The sequence below is a fragment of the Patiria miniata genome, unplaced genomic scaffold (assembly GCF_015706575.1).
Source record: "Patiria miniata isolate m_02_andy unplaced genomic scaffold, ASM1570657v1 HiC_scaffold_7, whole genome shotgun sequence".
Classification (NCBI taxonomy): domain Eukaryota; kingdom Metazoa; phylum Echinodermata; class Asteroidea; order Valvatida; family Asterinidae; genus Patiria; species Patiria miniata.
The window spans coordinates 35,375,757-35,386,963 of NW_024037074.1; the positions used below are offsets into that span (position 1 = coordinate 35,375,757).

The 11,207-nt window shown below is 43.6% G+C and overlaps 1 protein-coding gene across 1 annotated transcript; it reads left to right on the top strand.

The window, feature by feature from the left end:
* Positions 1–303: 303 nt before the first annotated feature.
* Positions 304–10,749, top strand: LOC119745891. Its single transcript, XM_038222557.1, has 11 exons — positions 304–700; positions 3,326–3,496; positions 3,970–4,212; positions 4,666–4,974; positions 5,486–5,687; positions 6,290–6,456; positions 7,451–7,670; positions 8,001–8,158; positions 8,334–8,475; positions 9,013–9,180; positions 9,951–10,749. Exons 1-11 carry the CDS (start codon positions 658–660, stop codon positions 10,087–10,089), a joined length of 1,962 nt encoding a protein of 653 aa, XP_038078485.1. The 5' UTR covers positions 304–657; the 3' UTR covers positions 10,090–10,749.
* The last annotated feature ends 458 nt before the right edge of the window (positions 10,750–11,207 follow it).

Genomic DNA, 11,207 nt, shown 5'->3' on the forward strand with positions numbered 1-11,207 from the left:
CTTCACGAAATATCCAACTCCATGAAATATGGACTCTCTGATAGTATTGCGCATGCGTAAGTACGATAATATGATATTTTTAGGATCACAATGGAGAGTGACCTGTCACGTGCGAGGGATAAACCAATGGGGAAAAGGAGTCCGATTTTCACAGGAGTCGGATTTTCATATGACACCGGCATCAACAACAAGGTGCTGGAATGTCATTGTTTATTTATACACGATGACCTTAGCTTTAAGCCAGTAACAGACATGAGTCCAGGGGCCGCAATCGATGGGGACCAATAAATAATAGTCAGGGTAGGACTGCCTGTCACGAGGATCGAGGTTCTTGATAAACTTGTTAAATTCCAGGTTTATAAACAACATCGATGCTCGTGCCAGGCAGTCCAACCCTGATTATTTATTGGCCCCTATGGATTACCGCCCCATCACTTTTATACCTCCTGCCCTGCTCATACCTGATCTTTCAAGAACTCGACTCGGCAGGACGACGACGGCATTCTTCATGTCCAAGTGAGCTATTGCTCTAGCAGAATTCAGTGACATTCACGTAGTTTGCTTTAAAAATATCTTCCCTGGCTGTGGTGGTCAGATCAGACCATAAGCACGGAAACAAGTTATTTTACGCATCGCAGTGGTCGTGGTTTCATCAAGATGGGGCGGTTGTCCGTGATTCTTCTTGTATTCTGCATGATTGGTAAGTTATCGGTTATGTTGTGGAAGTTCAATTCTAACAAGGAAATGCTTTTTATTCCTCCATGGTATGTGCATGTGTCACTGCATGGCAGTCGAGCACCGTAGGCGAGCACCGTAAGTGTAGCGCGATCCTGGAACTCATATTGCCCAACCATGGATGAATAACGGCAGGCTCGGCCGGAACCGGGGGGGGGGGGACATGTCTATATTCATCATAGATTTACTGATAAAAAATCCTGCACAGATTCCAGGATCCATGAATTGTCCAACCGTCCATCACATAAGATGCAAACTCCATTTGAACCCTGTCACAAAAGCCAGTACAAACAAAATGGACCGCCGATCATGGGGCGTACGTTTGAATTAATGATACTAGCGGGATGCCACGCTTCGCGCGCACCTGCTAGATGGGTGAAGTCGTAGCATCGTTTGCAGGTTTTCTGAGTGGAAAAACAGTGTTGGGGGACAAACTGATATTCCTCACTTTAAAAAGGGGGGGGGGGGACTCCCGTCCCCCACTGTTTGACGCCCATGCCAGACGGACATGTTTGTCTTCATAATTCGTCACTGACACCACGAACTGACACCCGGTGGTCCGCGTTGCAGATATAGGCCTACAAATCGGAGAAAAACGCTTTTAAAGGTTTGACACAAATTTACTCAATAAAATAATCCATCTATCTTAGAGGTTTTACACTTACACTTAAGATTTGATGGGAATATCAATTATAGGCTTAAGCCTTTTAAGACCCCATATCCAGATTCTTTCAAGTAACTGTCAAATCTATTCTTGAACTGGTTGACATTCATGGCATTTACGACGTAGGCTGGGAGGTTGTTCCAGTTGCTTATTACCCGTTGGGAGAAGAAGTGTTTCCTCAATTGGAGACCTTTATGCATTCTCTTCTTAAACAACTTCAACCTGTGACCTCGGGTACTCGTACTTGACTTGGAGAAGAACTTTTCTGGATCAATATCGTCGAAGCTATTCAGGATCTTATATGTCTCAATAAGGTCACCCCTTACTCTCCGCACTTCAAGTGGGAATAGGTGTAACTGCTCCATCCTTTCGCTGTACGGTTTTTTTCTCAATTCTGGTATTAGCTTTGTCGCCCTCCTCTGAACTTTCTCTAGAACCATGATGTCTCTCTTTAGGTAGGGGCTCCATGACTGAACGCTGTACTCAAGATGTGGTCTGATGTAGGCTTTATACAATATAAGCTTTCTTTGTCAATGTGCTTGAATGTCCTCTTGATGACTCTTAGACTTTGCATCGCTGTAGCTGCTGCTTTGGTACATTGCAAGCTGGGTTTGCAATTACTTGTGAGGTGCACACCAAGGTCCTTCTCTTCCTCAACTGCTTGAATGGTTTCTCCATTTAAGGTGTATTCATCCCTCGGGTTATCCTTGCCCATATGCATGCACTTGCATTTCGCAGCAATGAAACGAAGTAGCCATGTTTGAGACCATGTTTCCAGGGTTTGCAGATCTTCTTGAATCTTCTGACTGCCATCTGAGCCATCCTTTCCAACAACATTGTATAGTCATCTGCTTAGTATCACTTAACGTGAAAATGCTTTAAGTACTCAATTATAAACGTTATATTGTGAAAATATGCTTAGTTAATTAGCAATTAAATGATTACTGGACGGGTGTCAGTTCGTGATAACGAACATTTATGTGTTTTTGGAGAGTGCGCGCATGCAATAGTGTTAGGGAGTGTCAGTTTGTGAAAACAAAAATTGACGTGTTTTGGGAGAGTGCGCGCACACACTGCGCATGCGTGCGCGCACTCTCCAAAAACACGTCAATTTTCGATTGCACGAACTGACACTCCCTAACGCTATTGCATCAAGCACTCTCCGAAAACACGTAATTTTTTGTTTTCACGAACTGACACCCTGTGCAGTGTCACTTCGTGGTAAAAAAACACACCAGAATTGACCAATTTCTTGTTCATTAGTAAAATGTGCTTATTTTAGATGATTTCAGCAATTTTAACTTCGTCATGTTAAACTTCATGATACAAACTGCTTATAGCGGCAAAAAAAAGAAAATTTGAATTTTAAAAAAATGTTGTACATTACTGTTATGTGATGCAGAGGGTATCAGTTCGTGGTGTCGGTGACGAATTGTCTTCGTCAGAAAGAGCCCCCTACATATCCGAATTACTGATTATCCTTCATACAAGCACATCAGCTACAGAGAGCCTACCTTTGCAATTATCACCTGCTATTGCAAACCGGAAGTGGAAAAATGCACAATTTGTAAACATGTACACACGTACAATGTTGCAACATATTGTTATCATGCACGTTATGTTTCGCGTAATAGCAATACGTTTTGGAGTGTATTATTTAACTATTTAAAGTCGGGAAAAAAATACTTAATACGTATGTTTACTTTTTGTAAAGCGCTTAGAAACACTGCGTATTAAGCGCTATATACATGTAAATGTTAATTATTATTATCATTATTATTATTATTCCTCTTGAAAAAAATCTATAGTCGAATCCATCTCCATCGACAAGCTTTAATTGAGGCGGGAGTTGTGATGTGTCACCTGATTACTTCTGTGGAAGTCACCTGACGGCATTAACGGGCTATTCCACTTTTTATTTATTAGGGGTGCCGAAAATACTGGCATGCCGAAGTCTGGGAAGTTTACCAGACGCGAAGACTACCCGAGATGACGTGCCTCAACTGTGTCGAGATGAGGGTATTTTGGCTTACGTGGATGCACCGTCAAGCATCTACGGCCATGACCTAAGCGACAGCATTGAACTGGCTTTGCAGGGTACCGTTTGTTTTATTTTCGGTCATACTACTTGTCAAAAAAAGACATGTCCTATAACTTTTGATCCTAAATAACTGTGTCGTTCACCGATGGAATAAAACCAAAATTTCAGATCATGTAATTTAACAAGGCATGACAAATTTTATGGAGCGAGTTTGTTTCATCAGCTTTGTGCAAGAGGGTGAGATTTACAAAAAATATTCACTTTCAGAATGTCGATACAGCGTTGGAGACGTTGGCGGAAGACGTGTGCTGCGGCCGAAAGCTTATGAAAGAATGCAGGACCTCCCCTGATGTCATTGTACACCTTCTCCATCGAGTGTTGCACCAAACGATCGAGGAGGTGTGCAATGACAATTTATGACATCAGGGTTGATCCTGCATTCTCCGATAGATCAGGCCCATTTTTAAACGTTAACAAGCTGTGCCATTCATTTGACGTCCAGTGTATGTGGAATCTCCATTTCCAACAGGTCTGATAGACTCTGGCTGTTCTGACATCTTGAGCCGGTTCTTGTGCGCGGCCCACTTCCCTCGACTGGATCTGGTGCGCTATGGAGTACACAACTTCGATTTCTACTTGCGGCCCTGCGCTGAAGTCTGCCGGGCGGTATGGCGTGATTGCCGGATCACCGCCCGCCAGCTTCGCATCGAACGCACGCCGGAGTTTGACTGCAAGAACTTTCCTTCAGAAAAGACAGACGAATGTCTGTCCTGTAAGTTTTAATAACACAGGTACATGTAGTGATGATAATGCGCTTTTTATAAAGCACACTGCACCAGTATTGGTGCTCGGTTTCATCATTGGCTACTCTCACCGCGTTTTCATTATTAAAAAAAATCATGCATTATAATGAGGGATATATTCCTTCGTATTTCATGGGTTCAGTGTCAAAACCGTGGGTTTTCCCGTGGGAAGTTTCTGTTGTTTTCCTCCCACCTCTAAAACCGAACTTCCTTCATTATTTCACGTACGGATTTCATTAGGCTTGCGAGCTACAAGTACTTACAAGGAAACCTTGGTTTATCCCGGGTTTATTTATTATCAATAAGAATAAGCCCATAATCGGTTAAATTTCAATGTCATACTGTGACTGGTAATGACAGATTAAATTTCCATAAACTAATTCCATCTGATTTTCGTTTGCCTTTGGACCCGCTTACCATAGATCTGTACCCACCGAGGGACCGGCCAATAATCGTCAACAGCACCAGGCACAACGCGACTAGCGTCTCCATCCTCTACGCTCCCCCTGAGAAAGCCTCCATGACGGAGACGCTTCGCGTCCGCTACAACGAGACCTTATCATGGGGACAAGTTGGGAGGGAAATATTCCAGACCATCTCCCGAAGCCGATCGTACAGCACGTTGAACATCACGGACCTGAAGAGTGCAGGGAACTACACATTTGAAGTCACCGCCTTGAACAACTTCGGCGAAGGCCCTAAGATATTTTTAGACGTGCCGGCGTTTCATAGTAAGATTTTGAATCACTCCCCTCCCCAAAAAACCTTAATACACTCCCAACAAAAGAACCAAAAAAGGCCTATACGTAGGCCTATACACAATTCTACCTAGGCCTATTTGAAACAATTCAACGACATTTCACGTTTAATGTATCCACCCTCTGAACATGTTTTGTTTGTGGTTGATGAAAAATGCATGCTTCAGACCAAAACCAAGAATCGTAATATGGCTTCCCGTCAAACAAAATCCCCGCACCCCACCCCGTTTTTCGATTTTGCGGCAGCCTGGATGGGTAACCGGGACAAATTCCTGCGGGCCGTCTGCCAACACGGATTGATTATGAGGTATTGTTTTTGTCACCTCCATAATGCTGAGGAGAAATTATCGTGAGCTTTCAGGAGAGTGCATATCCCCAGCCGTTGCGAAAACAGGTAGGCGAACTATGTGTGAAACTGGTATAATTTATCGTCTTCCCCTTGAATAAAATTAATCATCATCTATGTCGGCTTGTTCGTTGTCAGACGACATTGGAACGGGTTGTGAAAACATCACTGTGCAGATGTGCCAGTCGGGAATTGACTACAGTCAGACTGCCATGCCGAATAGTCTAGGTCACTGGAACCAGGAGGACGCCGGTCTTGAGATTCACCAATTCTCTACTTTGGTGGAAGTTGAATGCTCCTCCTACGCCCGGACGTTCCTGTGTGCCATGTCCACTCCTAGGTTAGACTTGGTATTCTCGTCTTTTTAGTTGTGCTGTTTTCGGGTTTTATCTAGATTTTTGACAAGGCCATCGTGACTTTCAACCGAGGCGCGAGAGGCAACACAGTGAACACAAGCCTAGAGAGTCGCGCCACGATCGCCTTTTGCCCTTGGTCTGAACTTCTCAAGTTATTCTTTACAATATGTATCCACATGCTTACTATTCACATTAGTCGTCATATCAGCTGTGAAGGTTTGAATACGTGCGCATTGGATGACATAATAATTAATGAAACGCACTTAATGAACAACTATGTACCGCCGTCTCCAAAAAACCAAGGGCAAAAGGCGATCGTTACAAGTCTCGCGGTCTAAACTGTGGTGTCGCCACTCAATTCGCCTACACCGGCTTCGCCGCTCTGTTTCGAATTTCAAAGTCACGATCCCCTTGTTAAAAAAAACCTAAGTAAAACCCCTATTTTTTAATTGCTAGCAATACATAATCAGTCACATTAGAGTGAGACATCGAACGTTCAGTTACGGAATAATTATGCTTCAACACTTTCGTATTATTTGCGGCATTATTAACATCTTATTTTTGACAATATTTCCGTCTTGTGTAGATGTACCACTGGTCCCAGCAGCACACTGCTGCCCTGTAGAGATCTCTGCGTGCAGGCGAGGAACGGTTGCGAGGAGTTTCTGATCAAATATGGCTTTTCATGGCCGGAAGGTCTGACGTGTGAGAGTTTGCCCAGCTACGATGAAGGGAGTGATTGCTACTTAGGCGGTATGTACAGACTATAATGACCTACCATTGATATAGTGTGTTTGGATTTATTGCACACATTTTGCATGAACACACACTTTAAAAGACCCTTTATAGACCTATATTGTAGTCACTACCATTAGCAAGAATAACATCATGAAAAATAAATCATATACATTGTACATAAAAACATACTGTGTATGGTAGAGGAGCAATTTGTTCGTACTGGCTTTTACCTCCCCCTTCGTCGAGAATTGTGATGGATTGTTGAAGACATCGTCATCACTTTGCTTCTGTGCGATGTATTTGTCTGCGTGATAGGGGGGGGGGGGGCGATATCTGGCTCTTTTACGATTAAAAATGTCCCAGAACAATATTACTGAAAACTGTCGCATGGGCGTAAGGTCAGTTCTTGCTACAGAAGAATAGTTTCCCTTCCAAAAATGTTACTTCCAGACCTCTGTTTTTGCTGGTCCCTGGGAGGGCCAATCTGCAGTCTTCTTGATGGTAGGACGAACCTGTGTTTACAGGAACCGAGTGCCCATCTCTCTTTCGAAGCGATTGGGGCAGACTCGAGTCCACGAAATGCTGCTGTGGGGGATCGCCAAACAGGCTACAGCGAGTTTGTCACCTTTCAATTCCCAGCATTGAATAATGCCGGTACCCATTTAACACCTCGGTTGAGATTAGTATTTGAGTGAAGCGCCTTACTCAAGGGCATAGCACGCATGGCCACGGCAGGGCTCGAACCCACAATCACGATCATGAATCCTATGCCCTACCGCTAAACGCGATACCTCACTGACTGACTGACTAACTGACTCACCGTCACTTGTGCCACTATAGCCTGGTTACTGGCTGGCGAAGAGAGCCGGGCAAGCTATCTGGCTATGGCCTAAATCCGGTCAATTGTGTACACTAGATGCACGAAGAGCCATTCCGAATCGATTATTATAAAATTTTGCGCAATCTCGGACCAGCTTCACCAGGTGTGCTTGGCTTATTTTTCTTACAGGTGCGCCTGTGCTTGAGGTCTGGACCGATGATCAGTGCGAAGATATTCCCGTGTCCTGGTGCCGGTCTGCTTTGGGATACAACCAGACTGCGATGCCCAATAGTCTCGGTCACCAGACTGTGCGTGATGCCGAGCTGCTGCTTATGACATTTACACCAGTCGTTCAGTACGGGTGCTCGCCTCACTTCAGCAGCTTCATCTGTTCCTTGTTCCTGCCCAGGTAAGCCTACGTACCACGAGTAGGAATTCAACAAAATTCCTCCAGTGGCGTAAATGTTGGGGAGGGGGCCAGCTGAGGTAAGAATGAGCCATTGCTTTATTTACAGTCCACTGTTTGAACGTCCGTCGCCAGAAATCGAGGCACTCTGCTATTGTTGGATGGAATCAGAATACTGCATGGAAGCAAGTACCCTGCCGGGGTCTACTAAATTGTACACATTGGGAACGATGTTGCACCAGGGACCTACTCATTGTTATCTATTAGAGTTAAGAATAGACCGTGAAAACTAGATTGATAACTACATTTCCATTTTTACGCCAATGTACATAGTTGCTACTCAGCCTCGGTGTTACCTTGCCGTGAACTGTGTGAGGAGGCTAGGAATGGCTGCACAGAGGTGCTGCTTGAATTTGGCTTCCCGTGGCCTGAGCAACTGGCGTGTGAAGATCTGCCGAGCCATAATGATGGAGCTACTTGTTACCTCGGAGGTAGGGTTCAAATCTTGGCTGCTGTAGGCTAGGCTGGGGAATGTCATTTGGGGAATATTGATAAAAAGTAAATACACGTGAATCCCTTGATACCTGAGCTAATTATTCCGCATCATCGATATTAAATCGACGGGTAGGCAAGTTTTGTTATTTCCTCTTGTTTTGAATTGTGTAGATTTTCAGCCAATGCAGGGTACCACCAACGTCACTCCTGCCGTCAAGCCACGCCGTTATGACACTCACAACCTTGGTGTTCCTTCGCTGTTTCGTGGCTGGGTGGATGTCCAGGGACAGGGCGCCGCCAACGACTACTGCAGGTAGGTTGGGCACAACTTTGTCCCCCATCGTATGGTATTGAGCCCTACCCTATAGCTGCTCTTTGATTGTCTGGAGGTTGAAAGTGGATCCTTTTAACGAGGTCGCACAGCAACGGAACGATCTCTATCGTGTACGTTATTGCTCCTAGCGGGAAAGACGCACATGACTAAGCACCATGATTTCTGTCCCATACTCTGCTCTTGTGATGCCAATCGGAGAAAACTGACTCAAAATGTGGATCTCCTATTAGGCCAACAGAACAACCATTTCTCTGAAAATTGTAGCGTTGTATACATTGTACTTGAGTCCATCACAAATTCTTACAATTCCTTACACGTCTATCACAAATTGTTCCCCAGCTCACTGGCTATTCCAATAATTCTGACAAAGAAATTCCTCAAGTTTGTCTTTTTCCCCAGTTACTTGCGACTGGGCTAGTGATTTTTTGGGGTTTTTTACTGACCTTGTGATGGACCAAGTGACGTCTTCGACTACAACATCAGTGTTATTCACCACTGAATGATTTCCTTTCACAGGGTGGTAGCCAACTCGGGCGGTTACTTTTTGTCCTGCTCTCTGGCCGGGATGGAGGGCGCCCCCACTGATCTCAACTACAACAGCACAGGGCCCTGGTTCGATGCCGGTCACATGGACACGTGGTACATGATGGACGTGAACGAAGACGGCAGGGATGACTACTGCAGGTAGGACTGAGGCTGTACAGCTTGCAGGCCGGGAACACAAGCGGACGGGGTTCCAAAACGTATTTACCCATATACGCAGACACCTTATATCGCAACGGTTATTTAAAAAGTCTGTGATTGTTTGACATGTTGGGATCAGCAAAAGTCGTGTAATCATTACACGTTCAAATTGTAGATGTCCTGCCCATGTTGAAATGAACATGCAGGGATGTTACTCCTCCTGCAATCTCCCAATTTCAGGGTATTTACACAAAATGTAAATAACATATTGTTACCCTAGATATACTTTTCCTTGATACATAAAATTTCAGGCAAAAATATCAAGAGTCTATACATCCTTGTTCATGGACATCAATAGAAGTCAATGTTATTTTTGACTTATCGACACATTACTTTCCCTAGAATAGGATACCGTGTATGCTATGTGGCTTATGAGGATAAACTGTGCTGACAGCATTTACCAATATTAAAGATGATGTTTTAAATCAGGATCGGCCGTAGACGGTTTTCATCTGAATTCCGATCTCCTTTTTTTATATCTTGTTCCTTTTTTTTCTGATCTAAAAGGTGGTAGATACTAGAAATTTGCCATCCGCGGGAATGAGCATATCGATCGCCATGTTCTTACCCCACTCCCTGCCCTCGATATTAAAAGAGTCATATTTTGTTTCGAGTCAATATTCCAACTAGTTTGAATTCCAACGATATACAACTTTCAAAAATACTCAGACTCACAAATTTTCTTTCAATTCCGGCTTTGATATTAACAGGTGCATTGGCTGCCTGCCGACTACCCACGTCTCGTGCCTGCTGGCCGGTGAGGGCGCTTTCACGGCACAGACGCTCGACTACGATCCAGTGCCAGGGGGCTGTCACTACAATACGGTCAACCCGTACTTTGGACGGTAGAGGGCGTTTGGGCAAGGCAGTACAGAGAGCATCACCACGTGTTTGTCTTGTGAATGCAACTTTTCAACTTAACGGTCATTATTATTATTATCTAGCATTATATACACGCCCTTTTTTTGGTAGATGCATTATAGGCCGTCTACTTAAACACAACATTTGCATTTCGAAAGCTCGAAAGTAGCCTAAACTCACAATTCTTCTCGCACACAAACTTAAAAAAAAATAATGAACAGCAAATCAACAAACAACAAGTGGATTTTAATACGTACGAATGATTTGGTCGGGAAAAAACTATGATTATGCGAAAAGTCTAATAACAAAACGTGACGTGCCTCCCAAGTGCCGACGATTTGGGACATACCTTTGTATAAGTACCAAACAATTAAATGTTTGTCATAATGATTTGATTTTGTAGCCTAAGAAAATTGTAACTGCATGTACAGGTCACATGTTATGTAGTTTTGTTCGATTCGTACAGAAATTTTGATGATTTAGCTTAAGTCATGGACTGTACATTCATGTATGATGTTGAAAATTTGCTATTTCTTTTCTCGAAGTTAATGTTATACGTTTTGGCCATAACCTACACAAGTTTAAAGTATAAGTAGATGTTAAATGTGTACGTAGAGAGTCAAATAATATCCTAAAAAGCAAATGCAATAATTGTTGTGTTTTGTCATTTATGTTGAAATTATTAGAATTTATCGAGTAAGTATTCCAGGCACAAAATTACAAAAAAGATAGTCCTCAAGCTCTGCGACAATACATTACAAATAACAGAAAGTCGAGTTAGCATGCGAGTCAGGAAGCCAGAAGATTTCTCGGGCGTGTCAACGTCTCGTCATCGTGACCTTTGGATCTGTCGCCAACCCCTGTTTCCCCCCAAATTGTAAGAGCAATGAGTAACTTCGTGTCATGGCAATATCGTACCATATCGGTGATGACACAGCTTTTATCGTCGTCGAAGATAGTTGCTACATCAATAATGGCTCTTCGCTCGTACAACCATTGTACGTTATCTCGGCACTCAACTGATTAAAGGACAAGTTAGCCTTTCGTTAATAATTAAACGCATGGTAACGACCAACATGCAAAATATTTATCGTCATTGGACGTGT